This window comes from Phalacrocorax carbo, chromosome 2, assembly GCF_963921805.1.
Source record: "Phalacrocorax carbo chromosome 2, bPhaCar2.1, whole genome shotgun sequence".
Classification (NCBI taxonomy): domain Eukaryota; kingdom Metazoa; phylum Chordata; class Aves; order Suliformes; family Phalacrocoracidae; genus Phalacrocorax; species Phalacrocorax carbo.
This window is the reverse complement of record NC_087514.1, coordinates 129455191-129472466: the sequence shown is the minus strand read 5'-3', so window position 1 is coordinate 129472466 and position 17276 is coordinate 129455191. Positions and strand designations below refer to the sequence as shown.

Below are 17276 nucleotides of genomic sequence, written 5' to 3'. Positions count from 1 at the left end.
TCCCTATAGCTCCTTGGCATGTTGTGCTGCTGCTGCCTGTGGTCCTGGATGAGCATAAAGCATTCTGGTGTGGACAGCATCACAGCCAGATCCTGGCTGCAGTGTTGTAGCAGGACCGATCTCAAACCAGGGGATGCTGCTTGCAGGATAGAGAAAGGAGAGAGCAGAGGTGAACTGCATGAGGGCTGCTCTTTGCTGTTTGCAAACTTTCCCACGGGACACTCTGACTGAACTCAAGCTGCAGTTCATGCTCTTTGTTAAGCATACTTTTTGATTAGTAAAAGAAATTTCTTTATTCTTTGGAGGTTACCTTGTAAAAATCTGCGATTTTGATTTCTCACCAGGCTTATAGAATGAGTAAACTATCGCTTACACACAGGGAAACAGAGAGTGGAGTTGCGGAATACCTTCCTTCAATGGTGTCTGGAAAAGCTCGGCTCTTTCCGTTGATTTTTCTGCTGCAATTCAGTTCAGATCTGCAGCATAAGGCACACCTTACCTGGGATCACTGGGCAGAGGCAGGATTGCTGCTGACTCTGGAAAAGGTGATATGTGCTCTTGGCTTGGGGATCAAAGGCAGCTTCGTCATTAGAAAGAAAAATGCTGACTGCCTCCACTGACTTGCCTAGGATTCTCTCTATGCTCTGTGAAATGGCTTTGATCACTTTTCGTCATAAAGCTAAGCTTTTCCTCCTATTTAAATATTCACTTCTGTAATTGTGCTGAGTACCTCTAATTCCTCTTCCTCGAGGCATGACACGCTTACATTCATGCCATCACTAGTGACGCTGCATCATACCAAATACCATAGTTCACTCTCCCCACCTTCCTGTCTCTAATCATCCACTCTCATGTTATTGTTCTGCTCTGAATTCCTTTCAGTTTATCCCAAGACACCAAGTTGCAGCACCAAGTGGTAAATTTCAGCTTTCACATAAAACTTTATTACTGTTGTCTCTAATGATTCAGAATTCCTTAACAAACTTGGGGCAAGAGCTCAAGAAAATGTGAAAGAGCATTGGTTTTTATAGCTTGAATCCAGATATGCATGATACTGCTTAGAGTGAGGCTTTGTTTTGGGAGTTTAATTTAAGAAAGCTGACCTTTTACGATGGGAGAGACATACACTTCCCATTCAGGGAATCACAGAATGGTAGAGCTTGGAAGGGACCTCTGGACATCAGCTCATCCAACCCCCCTGCTTGAGCAGGTACACCTAGAGCAGGGGGCACAGGACTGGGTCCAGGTAGGTTTTGAATATTTCCAAAGGAGACTTTACGAACTCCCTGGGCAGCCTGTTCCACTGCTCTGTCACCCTCACATTAAAGAAGTCATTCCTCATATTGAGGTGGAACTTCCTGTGTTCTAGTTTGTGCCCATTGCCCTTTGTCCTGTCATTGGGCACCACTGAAAAGAGTGGCTCCATCCTCTTGAACACCCACCCTTTAGATATTTGTAAGTATTATAAGATCCCCCTTCAGTCTTCTCTTCTCCAGGCTGAACAAGCCTAGGTCTCTCAGCATCTCCTCATAAGGTTGATGCTCCAATCCCCTGGTCATCTTGGTAGCTCTCCGCTGGACTTGCTCAAGCAGTTCCCTGTCCTTCTTAAACTGGAGAGCCCAGAACTGGATGCAGTACTCCAGATGTGGCCTCACTAGGGCAGAGCAGAGGAGGAAGATAACCTTCTGCTGGCCACACTCCTTTTAATGCATCCCAGGATACTGTTGGCCTTCTTGGCCACAAGGGCACATGGCTGGCTCATGGTCAGCTTGTTGTCCTCCAGCACTCACAGGTCCTTCTCAACAGAGCTGCTTTCCAGCAGGTCAGCCCCCAGCCTGGACCGGTGCATGGGGTTGTTCCTCCCCAGGTGCAGGACGTTATACTTGCTCTTGTTGAATTTCATCAGGTTCCCCTCGGCCCAGCTCTCCAGCCTGTCCGGGTCTCGCTGAATGGCAGCACAGCCTTCTGGTGTATCAGCCACTCCTCACAGCTTGGTATCATCAGCAAACTTGCTGAGGGAACACTCTGTCCTTTCATCCAGGTCATTGATGAGTATGTTGAACAGGACTGGACCCAGCACAGACCCCTGGGGAACACCACTAGTTATGGGCCTGCAACCAGACTCTGCCCCATTGATCACAACCCCCTGAGCTCTGCCATTCAGCTGGTTCTGTATCCACCTCACTGTTCACTCATCTAACCCACACTTGCCAAGCTTACCTATAAGGATGTTACGGGAGTCAGTGTCGAATGCCTTGCTGAAGTCAAGGTAAACAACATCTGCTGCTCTCCCTTCATCCAGCCAGCCAGTCATGCCATCATAGAAGGCTATCAGGTTGGTCAAGCATGCTCTTCCCTTGGTGAATCCATGTTGACTACTTCTGATAACCTTCTTGTCCTCTGGATTCCTGGAGATGACCTGCAGGATGAACTGCTTCATCACCTTTCCACAGATGGAGGTGAGGCTGACTGGCTTGTAGTTTCCCCAGTCCTCCTTCTTGCCCTTTTTGAAGACTGGAGTGACATTGGCTCCCCTCCTGTCCTCGGGCACCTCTCCTGTCCTCCGTGACCTTTCAGTGATGATGGGAGAGTGGCTTAGCGACAGCATCCGCCAGCTCCCTCAGCAGTCGGTGCATCTCATCAGGGCCTATGGATTTGTGATGATCCAGTTTGCCTAAATGATCTCTAACCCAATCCTCTGCAGCAAGGGGAATTCTTCCTTTCTCCAGATTTTCTCTCTCACCTCTGGGGACTGGGATGCCTGAGGGCCAGCCTCTGCAGTAAAGATCAAAGAAAAGAAGGCATTTAGTAACAGTTGATATCAAGCTCTGGAAATAAGGTCCTGTTTCCAGAGATGGAAGAAGTAATTGAAAACTTCACACTTAGATAAAAACTTGGTTCTAAAAAGCTATTTTGTTATCATTTTTCCTTTGTTCTTAGCCTCTGGGTGTAGTCCAAGTTCTGATTGTATAAAATGAGATGTCTGGCTTTTGTGGAGGTGGACCTAGATGCCTGAGGTTTCTGTTGCCTTCAGGACAATGGTCTGCCTGATATTACTGACTGTAGCTCCTTTCAGAGACCAGGTGTTGGTTTAGATGGATGACCTAGTCTCACCCAGTCCTGGCTATGCTTCTCACCAGGATGCTTCAGAGACTAGTTAGTTCATTCTCTTTGGATTTTGCATAATGACCTGTGTGTGGTTTGACCTTCCTTCTCATCTCTCTCTTCCCTTCCTTCCCCTTTTTCTTCATGCGGCAATCTTGCTTTTCTCATACCTTTTTGGAATTGAAATATGCTCACAGCAGAAAAGTTTGGTGAAGCTGCAGGAGTGGAAAACGGTGTCCCCTCTCTCCTCTAGGTGTTAGAGCAATGGTGCAGAGCCTACACAGTGCAGCATTCCCTGCCAGGTATGCTGCAGTACCGGTGCCTCTGCATTCAGTCCTGCACTGAAATAAATAAGTGATCTCAGGGAATGGCTGGGTAGGACAGAAATGAAGGGTGTGGCAGAATGATGGTGAAGAGATAGCACCTTTTGTGTTTTCATAAATTCATCATGTTGGCTCAGTCTGGCCTGATAACCACCCCAGGGGTCAGAGAGAGGAGCAGCTAGTTTGCTGGGGCTGGGAAGTATAAACAGAGGAGGGAAACCCCCCAGAGCTTTGAATTACTTGAATTAGCGTGTCTGAGCAGTGGCCTGGATTATTGAACTTTTGCCTCCATCGCTCGCCATGATACTTACTCTGCCCTTCATCCTTTCACTGCATCCCCTTCAGAAATGCCCGACTGCTGGTATGTTGCATTCTCTGTGCCTTGGATGGTCACTGGCATAGAATCATTTGCAAACAAACTCAGTTGCCCTGTGATGGCTGGATGCTTTTTCAATGCTACTAGTACTGCATTAACAGTTGTGATTGAAATGAGGGTGGATTTTATGGGATCCCTGTGAGAAAAATCTTTTGGGAGAGGTTCCGGCTGTTGCTTGCTTCACTTGAACATCTAGTGTCCCTCAAACAAGTTCTTTAAAATACCGTTGTTGAAGTGCTAAATCTGTCAATTCCATGACCCTTAGGGGTTTTTTTGGTATTGATGCCTGCTGTTAATGTGCACATAATCAGAGTAAAATTGCAATGCAGACATTTCTAGAAGCTGCTCCCTAGGTGAGATGATAACGGCTCAGAGGAGATGCATGAATTGTCACACACTCTTGTCTGCCTGTCTGCTGTCCCTCATGGATAGGGACTGTGGATTTCTATCCTGACAAATTGTTTTGCTACAGAATTAAGGCTGCAAAGTGTGTTCCAGTGCCAGGGGTTGCCCTTCCCAAAATACTGGGTAGCCTTGGGAGGCTGTATGGAAAGAGGAGGCAGTGGTTTTGGGTGCAAATTGCTTATATCAAAATAACCCTTTAACTGTATTACTTCTGTTCACTATATGAGAAAAAAAGGGGAAAAGTGTCAAGTTTGGTCTGTGCAAGATGTTCTTTTGCTATATGCCATTCCCAACTAGAAACAGAGTGGTGACTGACAGCACGAAACACGGCTGCATGAACTGAACTTAGGCTCGTGAAGGGTACACACCATCAGTTGTTCAGAACTGGATTGTAAGATTTAGTGCATGCACCCAGTAGTTGAGGTTGCAAGCACATTGGGTTATTGAAAACAACTGCTTTGTCCATTTATGACGTGGAGATTTTCTCAGCCTTAATTCCCCAGGGAAATCCTCATCCCTTGGACGTTAGTGCAATAAATAAGACCAGCAGTGGTCCTTCTGGTCCAGTATGAAATATTTGTGTTTTATAGGTGAGGAGACGCAGGCGGCTCAGCGCGAAGTCGGGTTTTTCTCAGCATGATTCAGGGCAGCTCAGCAGTCTTCCTTGTAAGCTGGAAATAAGATCTCTTGACCTGGTCCTGTGTTTTGACTGTTAGATGCATCCTCTGACTGGAAAACGTGACTTTCCTTGTAACTGGAAGGCAGGTGTTTTGTGGTCACAGTTGCGCGAGGGGAAGGTGGTATGTTCTGGCCAACAGCTGCTACCTGAACAACCAGGAGCAGGCTGGGCTTCAGCAAAGGTGTGAACTTGATGGCATTCATAGACTTACATCAGCACTGGCAACTGGGGAAGGGCACATGCTGGATTTTCTCTTGCTTTTTGCAAGACACCAGCACTGTTAGTCCTATCTGAGCTGAATTTTTAGCACCTCTAGTCTAGCTATCAGTCATTGGCAGAGTGCTGGGCAGAAGCTGTGGTTGTTCTGCCCCTGGGTGCCGCAGGATAAAGCGGTCGGTGGTGGTACAGTGAACACACGGCGCAGCTTGCTTTGCTCAGGGTGGGGTGAAAAGATGGATATTGCTTGTTCTTGCTGTGAGATGTCTCTATCAAGGGCTCTCTTGCAACCCTGCACAGAAAAGCAGGGATCTGCCCCTGCTCTGCCACCTGCAGCTAAGTCTTGGGTCTTGCCCGTGATATTAGCAGTAGGGGTGTGATGAAGGCTTTAATTCCTCGTATTACACAGATGTTGCCATAGCGTGGAAATTTCAAAATTATCTCCTATCTGCGCTTAAAGTCTGAATTAAGGTCAAAGAAGTCCAAGGACTATCTATTGCGTAAGTTTTATAAAGACTTAATGTTGAAGGTCAAGAAGTTAATAAGCATAAAGTTTTACATAATCCTAGTGGAAAGCAAGCAATAATTAAAACCTGGGTGTCTGGTCTTTTTGTGCCTTTTAGAAATGCAACTGGAACTGGCATCTCTTAATTGCAGCTTGTTTTTCAAGTCATCAATTTGACTTTTTGAGTGTGTTATTCTCCCAGATGGTTTGGTTTTGTAGATGTCTGACATGATCTACATGTCTTAACATTTTTTTATTTTTTTTTTCTTCAGGCTTAGCACTTTGGAACAAATGCTGTCTGGAGTCTGAGTTGTATAACATTAAAGTTTGAATTATGTCCAAATTTCAACTGTGTTATCAAGAAATGTCAAGTTTGCTCAGTGATAGCTGCATCCAGACTTCCTGAAGTGTAATGGTAGAAGTAGGCAGAACTTTCAGGCTGTGGAAACTTCTGGAGAAATACTGAGTCCTTAGCAGGCACAGCCTGCTTAAATGTCTGTTTCTGTAGTGGACTATGACAGATCTTTTAGGTACTGCAGGTACTAACTTTAAGTTTCACAGAGAAGTGCAATATGTATTAGGACCTTAACCAGTGTTTGTAATCTCTTCACTTTCTTCTATGGCTGGGACCTTAAGCTACTACTCACTTTTATTGTGCTTTGCATTTTATTGTCTTTTTATATATATATATATATATCTTTCCCCAGCAAGGTCAATTTTTGCTGTTAATGGCTCTGTGCCTCTAAAATGAGCTGTGGAAGTATGAGCTATATTTTGTCCTGCCTGTTCACCACCAGTATAAATGAGGTTAGTAAATTCTTCGAAGTTGTGTTAGTGCTAGCACCACTAAGACCTCAAAAGCTTTAACTTTTTATATCATGTGAAGTCTGAATGCTCAGTTCCAAAAATTGCAATATTCCTAGGACAGTTTATGGGGAGAGAATAAACCCAAATAAACCCAAGGCTTGTGTTCATGGAAGTGTCTAGGTGTCCTTTTGCTGCTTTGTTTTTTGTCATGTTGTTTGTTTTTTTTTTTCCTCTGCTCTTTACTTGTCTGCAAGTTTGAAGCTCCTGTAATTGAAGATTGTATCCTTGTTGCACTGCCCATGATTTGTCAGCCACACGCTATTTTTAGCTGGTTGTTTAGGATAACCTTCCCATGACTGCTGACTCAGTATCAGTGAGTACCAGGTGGATAGTGCATCTTCTGACAGAACCTTGCTGTGATTTTTTTAAAAATTAGTTTCCTTTTACAAAAATGTATTTTATTAGTGTAACAATTCTGTTCTGAAAATATAGGCTGTTCTAGTTAACAACTGCCTGTGACAGTCTTTTTAATACATATCTAATAAAGAAGAGTTATGTTCTGCAAAGGAAGACAGGCAATTGCTGCTTCCCCCTGAAAAAAAAAAAAGACCGAGAACCAAAAAAATCAACCAAACAAAAACCTCAACAAAATATATTGACTCATAACATATTTTTAACCAGCCTCCAAAGTGATGGAGGCAGAGTACTTTCTATGTTGGCTAACTGATTGCACAGCCTTTGATTGATGGGATGCAATTTGGTTGAGCATCAGCTGCAATTGTAAGCTGTAGGACCATGGCTGAAATGATTCATGTGCAGCAGCAGGATCTCCAGACTGAATTAGAGGCTTGTATTGACTGTGGCGCTGTGCATTATTTAAAGGATTGGTTCTGTGCCATTGAGCGTCTGAAGCAATTAACTGCTTCTCTCTGCTGAACAATCACCTCCTTTTTTTCTGAGTTCTTCCATATCAATAGTGACTTTTAGGATAGTTTCTTTATTTTGGTGGCAAGACAAATAAAAATCAGTCCTGCTGGGTTGGTGCTTTTTTTTTTAATGCTCATTCTTGTGATTTTTTTTTTTTTCCCCTTCATATAAAATAAAGAATTATTGAGAATAGTTTGGCAACTGTGATGTTTTTATATTCTTCATGGAAATAATGGAAGAGCTCTGGAAGAGTGTGAAAAAGGATTTATGTTTAATTTGTTTTCCAGGCACCCTGAAGGTTCAGTAAGGAGTAGACCAGGTTGGCCCAGATGCTGTAGTACTGCTTGTTTAAAAAAACAACCAAACAAAAAAAAACCCAAACCATACTCCTGCTATTAGCCTGTGGCTTTAGGGCTTTCTAACCTTAAACTGAGTTGCGCTTGGCTTCAGCAGTAGCCTTAAGGAATCAGTCCCTAGCTGATAAGGAGCGGTCATTCCTCCAACATGATATCGGTCCAAGCCCAGTGTGGGCTCCCCTGGCGCTGTGCTGGTTGGAAGAGCCCCTGTGCAGGGCACAGCAGAAGTGAGCCCCCCCACCCCTGCAAAAATGCATAGGAGCCATGTGGCCCACATGGTTGTGTCAAAATGTTTTTCTGAGAGATGGTTTGCCAGCACAGCGTGGGGAGCTTCAGTATCTCGATCCCTTGGCCTGGCTGGGGAAGCTTGTTGCAGCTCAGCAATGAAAGCTGCTTTACTCCAGTAACCTTGCTGCTTCGTTTCGTAAGTTAATGAGCTTGTAGTTTTTAATTAGACATAAATGACAGCTGTCATGTCTTGTTTGTTTATATCTCTTCATACTGCTGTAGTACTTCCAGAAGAAGAAAACAAAAGGGGTAACTTGCTTCTGAAGCTGGGCAACAGGGTGGGCAAAAGTGGTACTTGGAACTACTGATTTTGGTCTAGCCTGGTGTTTTGGTTATCCTCTGGGAAGGTATCCAGAAGTGCAAGTCATTAATTCAAGATCACTTTTTGTGTGGGCAGTACGAGAGTTTCAAGAGCTAATGAGACCTGCTTCGTTGAAAGATGGTGTTCAGAAAGCAACACATCCGCCTCTGTCCCCTCCTTCCCTTGATTTTTAGGAGTTTCTTGCCCATTGATTTTCAAGACAGTTTGGCTAGCCCTTCCCACAAGGGAGGAAGAGGTGTAAGGCAAGACAGCTGGGGTAGCTTTTGGAAGGAGTGAAGAGGTGGGTTGAGGAGTGATGGAAGGAGTTGAGGGGCGGTGGACTGCAAAGGTGGTTTTGGAAGAGGGAGTGAGTCAGTGACACTGTGTTAGCAAAACTACTTAAAACGACATATGGCATCTCAGGAACATACCGCTGTGGTCCAGCTGTCTGCAGAAAGGACGCGTAGCTGCCAGCAGGCAGGGGTTGTAGTGTACATCCCCTGTATGTAGTAAACATCCAGGCCTGTCCGCAAATCTTCCACTTTAAATGGTTTGTTTTTCCTGGAGGGACTGAGAATCTTTGGGGCCTTATTTGCAGCAAGTCCTGAATGAGAGAGGCACTAGAATTGCAGGGAGAGAAATAACTGAGAAATGCAGTTTTGTTTTTCAGGCTGGCAGCCTCGATGGTTTCTTCTCTGTGGTGGCATCCTGTCCTATTATGACTCTCAGGAAGATGCCTGGAAGGGTTGTAAGGGAAGCATCCAAATGGCCGTGTGTGAAATTCAAGGTAACTAAGATACAGTAACACTCAGGTGCATGAAGTTTGTTGAATAATGTTGCATTCGGGATGAGATTTCAGGTCATAAGAGCTTTATTTCTTTGGTATGTATTTGTAGTTAGTCAGTAACTTGAACTATATGCTGGTTTCTATTTTATAGTATTTTGAAAATGTTGAGAAAGCTGCAAGCCTCTAATATAATGGGTATTCTACATGCAAGTGGGTCACTGTTTTTCAGGAGCCATGGTGGAACATCACACAGCTTCAAAAGACTTTTCATAAGCACAAAGCTGAAGCTAGAAATATGAATAAGAAAACTTCAGTACTATCTCTGCTCACTCATATTGGATTACTTGCCACATCTTTGAGGTTCAGTTATGGGCTGGAAACCTGAAAGAGAGGTTTGCTGGAAGAGAATGTCCTTTCCATAAAGACTCCCAGATGATATTGTACTGACCAGAAAACTGCCTTTCATAGCCTTTTGTCCCACAGCTGTGCATGTGTGTGTCCTGCCTATTCCCTTATTCAGAAGATAAGTCATAAAATGGCAACAGGGGAAGTTAGGGGCTGTAGATTCCTCCTCTTTTGTTACTGTTTGACCTGCCATCTAACATAACTGTTAGTATACTCAGTTGGGCTGGGAAGGGCTAAGGTACTGGTCTGAAATCTGTGTTGCTTCCAGTTCATCCTGCAGATAATACACGAATGGACCTGATCATCCCGGGGGAACAATACTTCTATCTGAAGGCAAGAAATGCAGTTGAACGGCAAAAGTGGCTGGTTGCACTAGGAACTGCCAAAGCCTGTCTGACTGACAGCAGGACACAGAAGGAAAAAGGTAATAACAGCCTTTTGCCAGCATATACTGTTTGCTTTTTAGTTCTTTATCCTTGTCCTAGTAGATGTGCGCACAAAGATGACAAAACCCATGCCTGAACTCTGTGTCCAACCTGTGCTTCAGGTCTTTGGTGCTGCTAAAGGCAAGCCATGTGGGAACTCTAGCTAGAAATCTCAGGTGTTAACTCTCTTAGTCTAGGAACATACTGTTCCTGTCTATGATGGTGAATCATGAAACAGCATTTTACCTGTCAGGAGCATAATTTATGGCCAGTCCAGCTCACCTTTTTGAGTTGATAGAAAATGTTTTGAAAAAAGGAAGTATTGATTGAATTAGATTGGATAGTACTATTTCAGCAGCTTTGCAAAATCATATACTGCAACATGGGTACAATAAATTTAACTCTTTTGTTTAACTTTTAGAGTTCACTGAAAACACAGAAGCCTTGAAGACTAAAATGTCTGAACTTAGACTCTACTGTAACCTCCTTGTTCAGCAAGTGCATAAAACAAAGGAAGCCAGCATTTCTGGTGTATCAGAACCAGAGGTACAGCTCTGTTTTTGGTGTAGACCATGCCTGTAAAGCCTTGAGCATTGTGAAATCTTCTGGTTAGCCAATGTAGTATTCACTCACAGTTACTTAATATTGCACCCTCTTTCTGCAGAGACCCTGTGGGAAATAATGTACCCACACAACAGTTCTTGTTTAAATGGAGAAGCACTATATTGTTGCAAATAACTTTCCCTGTGTTGGGGTACAAGTAGTGAGATAAGATATGGTATCTGTGATCTAAATAATAACATCTCTGTAGGTGATAATGTGTGTATAGTGGATCAAAAAAGCAAAAGATTTTTTATAAAGAGATAACTTCCAAGAAGCACACATTTGTCTGCTCTTGAGTCACTAACATCCTGCTCAGCAAAACACTTCTGTTCTCAGCCAAAACCCTTAACAGGAAAGGGACGGTGCAGACCACAATAATGCAAAATTGCTAGAAAGAACTGCCTCATTAGCCTCACTTAAGTTAAAGTTTCAACCCTTGCAAATCTTCCTGACCAGAGAAGCCTTGTTTAAGAGGGGTCTCCTAATGACAGTGATCTGCCTGTGCCTTGCTTTGATAGCAAAACTGTGAAGAGGGATGCATGTCACTTGCTAGAGAAGCTGGTGTGGAGTTCCAGGATGGCTCCCACTGGAGAGATGGGTCCTTAGGTGCAGGACAGGCAGGCAAAACACCTGAAGGTTAATAATTTGAACGTCCAAACCACCTCTGTAAAGGTACCTGGTAAATTGTTTATGGTGAATTAACAGACAGTGCAGAAGCCTGATGTACTGTATAAATTACTAAAGGGCACTGTTAGAACTTACAGCTCACTCGTGTTTACAACAAACAAGTAATGTGGTGTTTATCCAGCTCATAGTTCATGCTTCTAGGGGAAAACTCGCTTTCCCTGATCTTACTGGTATTCAACTGGAAGGACTTAGTGCTAAAAGCATTTCAGCATCAATAACTGCACTTTGCAGAGATTAAGGGTATTGTGGGAATCAGGTAGTTCATTCTGCCTGTTTTTCAGTTGCAGTAATTCTTTGTTCATGGGATTTTTGAAATTATAATCTGCAGATAATTCTGTATCTATTTAATTTGTTTACTTTTCATTTCTGTTATCAGTGGTGTCTTCTGGAATGCCATTGCTGAATACATCAAGGCTTAGTATTCAATGCACTTTTAACACCAGATAGTGAGAGGTTGGCAAGAGTGGTAATGCTGTGAGGGGGCATAGCCCCAGTAATAGGTGATGCCAGTTCTCTCAGCCATTGACATATTGCATTCTAATTCATGTTAAACAGAAATCATGACTGTAGCAGCTGTGGGCTTTGTAGGCAATTACTCCAAGTTGATCTTCTGTGGTGAGTCCATATTTTCCAATTGATTTCTTCTCACAGAGCGGGATTGACATGGGAGCTCTGTTAAAATCAACCTGTGACACCTTCCTGAAGACTCTTGAAGAATGTATGCAGATTGCAAATACTGCCTTCACTTCTGAGTTATTGCATCAGACCCCGCCTGGATCCCCACATTTAGCAGTTCTCAGAACGAACAAGGTAATGGCCAGTATCCTTTTTCTCTCAGTCTTGGCGTGGATGGTAAGGTGCCCTTTTGAAAAGTACCATTTTTAGAAGTAGGGAATGCATTTTAACCCATATTATAGCTAAGCAGTCCTCCACTGGACATACTTTGCTATTTCTTGTGGTTTGCAAGTGAGGTAGGGCCATTTTTTAGTAAGCAGTGACCAATCTCTCAACTTTTAATGATAGGTGAAAGTTATTAAGCGTTAACTTTCAGGGCCTGATCCAGCTGCATACAGTGGGATTTCAAAAAACACCTGGCTGTATGACAAGTTGGTCCATTGTGGGAGCTCACAGCAATTATTACTCTCCTAAGCTACTGCAGCGTCGGATGTGTGGTAATACACCAACAGGAGCTGATGAGCTTATCTTTTTAACGACAAGGGCACTTTCTTGAATCCTGGATCCACAACCACAAATGCAAAACTGGAGCATCTCCAGCAAACAGCAGATTAAGGTGTATGTAGGAAGGTAGATGCATCACTGAATCTGGGAAGTAAGATTACTTTACCATACCTTGGTATCTGGCCTCATGTTTCTTCTGGTTTTTCTTTTTTAAATTTTTTTCTTAAGTGAAGAAAACATCATTGCGAAGACAACTCACTGCCTTGTTTCTTTTCCTCATACTGTATGGTGTCTCACTTGGCACTTGCTGGCTAGATTCTAAAAGAAGTCTTCTGGTTTTCTTTTTGTTTGTTTTATTTTTCTTTTTTCTTTTCAATATTTTAATGGTGTATTAATGGAGCACCTTTTTCACGTTTGTCTGTATACTGCCTCCAGGTCAGAGAATTAGTGAGTGTATACTTAGCTTTTCAGCTTTTTTGCTGACTCCAGCTCATGTTTAATAAAATGTGAAGTTTGAGAAGCATGATACAGCTTCTTGCTTTAAAGAATATTCCCCCTCCCCACTTATGTTACAGGTAAAGCACTCTGTCTTGTCCAGTCACGCCTCAACGGAAAGGTATAAAAAAAGTCTTTACTGTCAATCTCTTTCTTCTCTGGTTTTGGTAGTGTCTGTTCTCTCCATATTTTTACTCTAATATTACTAGTACTGAATGCAGGCAGGGTTGTATTGCTCTGAGCTGTGTACTTGGAAGCAGACACAACAAAAGGGAGATGGCTCAACCCACTTCATGTCTCTTCTTTTATCAGCCCTTTCCCCTCTATTTTTCTCAGCCATCCACTTAGTGAGTTACTGGTCAGTCACCAGCCAGCTCTCTCCCACTTCAGTGCTCTTTCCTGCATCTCAGGTTCGACTCCATAAGCTCATAAAATCATTGATAGAGAGCAGGCTGTGATTTGTGGAGTAGATGGCAAGGGTATGTATTCTAAAGTATTAATGATGGGATATTCTTTTAGCTATAATACCTGCCTGTGATTTTCTTTTTTATAATCAATTGTATTTTTTTATGATATCTCTTTTTAGTAAAGGTCATTGTAAATATATTCAGACTCTGCAAACTGAGGTTGAATCGGTAATCCTACTTGCTGCAAAGAGCTGCCTGGTTCCTTTTGTTACTTTAGACAAGTTCTTTTGCTCAGAGAAGCCTGTGACAGCCTATTTCTGTGAACTATTTTTCTCTTATTGTTATTTGTGTTTTCACAGGCAGAAGCTTACCAAGCAATCTTTTATACACCAACCATTATGCTTTCCCTTTCTTCAGGCAGATGAACCCCTGTGAAAATGGCTCTGTAAAAGCAGAAATTAACCATCAAGAGCAAACCCTTATTAAAAGTCTGGAATGTTTAAACCTCGAAACAAATGAGGGGGGCAGTGATGTTTCTGCTGAAGATCACATAGCAGAGGGTTTGACAGGTAAATATATGCACCGTCTTTTATCCGGAATCATTACTCTTTAAGTGTAAATGGAGGGAGGTGTAGGCTGCCTGTGAGAGTGCTGATACCTTGCTTCCTATGAGAGGGAATGTCAGTATATTTTAGTCTGATATCTGCCTGTTGTTGAGTCTTCCCAGCATAGCTCCTGCCCTTGTTGATAGCTAGCTTGAGACCGAATGGAGAAGGAAATTAAAAATTCTTTTTTGGACAAGTAGAGGCTCCTCTAGATTCTGATTGACATGTGTAACAATACAGCCTGGCAGGGCTTGGGCTTGTCTTGCAGTGTGGACAGACATGTTATTCCCAGAGGCCCTCCACTGGGAATGCCAGCACCTCTGCTGGTATGTAGGGCTGCACTGTCAGAAGGGGCGCATTGAAGCTTTATGTGCTTACCTTGGAGGGGTTGACCTTGTAGTCACTCTTGATTGTTCTGACAAATCTTTATGGAAGATTAACACTTTTTCTGCAACTAAGAGTATATTAGAAAGCACCTTATTTCTTCCATTACCTTAGCAATAGCATGAAACTTAGATTTCTGGGTGACTTCAGTGTTACACTGTTGAATTAATTTGGTATAAAGTTCCATCCAACATAAGTATACTATTAAGGGCTGTTGAACTTAATTTGGGTAAGTCTGTACAAGTAATGTACGATTTTACTTGTCCTGTTGAATGGGCTGTATCATTCTTGAACAGTAGCTTTCTCTGCCTGGCCATTATTCCAGAAGATACATATGCAGTCAGTGAATCATCTGAAGTTTTTAAGCCCAAGTTAATTAACATGGTGATTTTGCTCTGACATGGGTTCTCTTTGGAATTTTTCCCATTTGTTTAACTGGTGTTGTGTAGTGTGGCAAGTCCCTGCAGATTAACATGCATGTGTCGACATTTAGTGTAATACCTCAAGAATACAGTGCTAAAGCAAGGAGATCAAACTAATTCAAGTCAGGTTTCTGGTATCATTTAGCTACTGAGGTTGTTCCTGTGCAAAAAAGAGAAAAGCTTACCACCTCTTGGATACACACATCTGAGTTGCAAAGTTTTGCTGGTGGTATAGGATAGAGCAGGACGAGCAGTGCCATCCATCTGGGATGGGCTGACCCAGCCAGCCTGGGGCTCTGTCTTGCTGATGGCTGTATTTGGGCGTTACCTGTGAGCCCAGGAGCTCTGCCCTGTCTCAGATAGTCTTCCCTCCTTCTTCCTTCTATTAACAGCAGTCACTCTTTAAAAACACTCAAGCATTTAAGTCCTGTAAGAAATTCCTGTTTGTCATTTAGTGCTCACAGTGTTTGAGTTTGAAGTTTCAGAGGGCCTCAGGCTTCATGCATGGCACTCCTGTGGAGTCACAGTGGACTCGGGCTATTTCTCTACTCACCATCCCCTGTGTCTTGATGAAGGGCAGATCAGTGACATCCTTCAAACTCTAGTTCCTTATCAGAGTCACTTCGCTCCTGAGTGAGGCATGGTCAGTGATGGCTGGGGACATTTTTTTTCTGCCTTAAGGAGCATGGCTAAAGTCTCGTTGCTGTTACCGGGTGCAAGTGATTCTTTTTTCACCCAGCACCAGGCTTATTTAGTGGTCTGCAAGTAATAGGGAAAGCTGCAAGTTCATCTTCAGGCTTTGCTCAGAAGATATTTCCTTGCAGTTGGGTCCCTTCAGCCAGAATCTCAGTTGCACTTCAGGTCTATAAATCCTCGCTGGCCTTTGAGAATACTTCTTTCTTGGAAAGATGTGTTCCCTGAGAAATTTTTTATGTTACTGTGACAGTGTGGCAGCAAGACATGCTGTGGCCATGGCCTGTGTGGTGCAGATGCTGTGAATATATCACTTTTGCTTCTTGACTTGTCCTCTGCACTTATCTGTGAGGTCAGAAGGTCTTACCATGCATGGGATGTGACTTTCTTTGGGTGTCTAAGACTTCGTCTTCCTCTGGAGTTGCTCATGTAGTGCTCTGTTTATTTGAAAAAAATGCGCTTGACCCCAAAGAAGAAATAAAACAGACCACAGCAGGGAAGAGGCAACTGGATCTTCTGGGAATCTTTAAAAATACTCATACAAATCAGGGAGAACATAGCAGCCTTTGATATCATAGCAGTACCCATCTAAGCAGCCAATTTAATTATCAGAAGGAGCAAACAAATCACTATTATTCTTCTGCTTTTGAAAATGCACAGTGCCATTTCATCAGCACTGGAGAAGTTACAGCATGTGAGAAGTAATCTCTCTTTCAAGGAGATGAGTCTGCTCCCTGCAGCACCCAGTCACTTCTTCAACACTCTTCTGTCATATTGCTGTCCTTGCTGAGGATGTGTGGACTCACCTGCATTGGAGCCTGGTGCTTGGTCTGTCTGATTAAAAGAAATGGGGAGGGGATTGGTTGAAATGTGGGCTGAGCACCAGGCAGCAGAGGAACTGTGGTGAGAGTCATTGTGTTGGCACGGAAAGCTTTTAAACTTGTATGAACCAGATATCCAAGTACCTTCCTTCAAATAGGACATGTCTTAAGGAACAGGAATAACAATATGGATGTGTGGCTGGTTTCTTTTCTATTTTTGTTTTTCTTCTATTTCCTATAAACATAAGGCATGAAAGAAGATGGAGAGAACAAGCTGCAAGCTGTGGAAAACTTTGGTGCCCACAAGTTGCTGCAGTCAGAAACTAATTCTTTAAGTGGATTGACTCTGTGTGAGGAAGACACAAATGAAAATGACTCTCCTACCTTCTTCAGTGTCATGAGCAATAGGTAGTATATGTGGCAGATGTAAATTACAAGGATTATTGAAACTTTAAGCCCTTAATTGACTCATCTTTAAGTCTGTTCCTTCTGCAAAGCTGTATTTGCTGAGATTATTTAACAAGCTGCATACAGCACAGTAATCAAAGAAGATATCCTTTGTAGAATTGGCTGTGTAATTGAGTGGAGTGGGAGGTTTTTTCCTTGGTTATAATTACAGGCCTTGCTTCCATGCCACCAAATGCGTATTTTCTGCAGTCATTTACTTTAACCTAGTGAAACAAAAACCATGTTGGTGATCCCATGTCTATAAATTTTACCTCCATGCAAGTGAAGTGGGCATGAAATGAAATTTTGTCTTCAGAAATTGCACAAAAGGATTTGTTAAGGTAACAATCTTTTCTGCTTGTCCTGGACACCAGGTTCAGTGATATTGAACTTCGGGAGGAGGAGGGCATCCCAACAGAAGAGTTTCTGGAGTCGTGTTATGCAATTGTGCCTGTTCTGGGTAAGCAGCTTTCTTTTCATGCTGTGGGTGCATCTAACTCCTTTTGACTGCTGCCAGCTGTGAGAAAAGGTGGAGCAGTTGGTTTGGAGAATTTGTTTCTCTGCTGAAGTGGTATAGAAATAGTTCCTATCAGCAGGATCAATTTGACTGGTACTAAGAGATGTTTCT

The 17276-nt window shown here is 43.0% G+C and overlaps 1 protein-coding gene across 1 annotated transcript in view; it reads left to right on the top strand.

The window, feature by feature from the left end:
* Positions 1–17276, top strand: part of PLEKHA8 (pleckstrin homology domain containing A8) — a 32511-nt gene that overhangs the window by 3612 nt on the left and 11623 nt on the right. Inside the window, exons 2-9 of the mRNA XM_064444334.1 lie at positions 8959–9075; positions 9749–9904; positions 10327–10451; positions 11847–12005; positions 12950–12990; positions 13694–13845; positions 16450–16609; positions 17023–17108. Of these exons, the coding sequence (XP_064300404.1) occupies positions 8959–9075; positions 9749–9904; positions 10327–10451; positions 11847–12005; positions 12950–12990; positions 13694–13845; positions 16450–16609; positions 17023–17108 (996 nt within the window). The remainder of the gene's footprint in view (positions 1–8958; positions 9076–9748; positions 9905–10326; positions 10452–11846; positions 12006–12949; positions 12991–13693; positions 13846–16449; positions 16610–17022; positions 17109–17276) is intronic.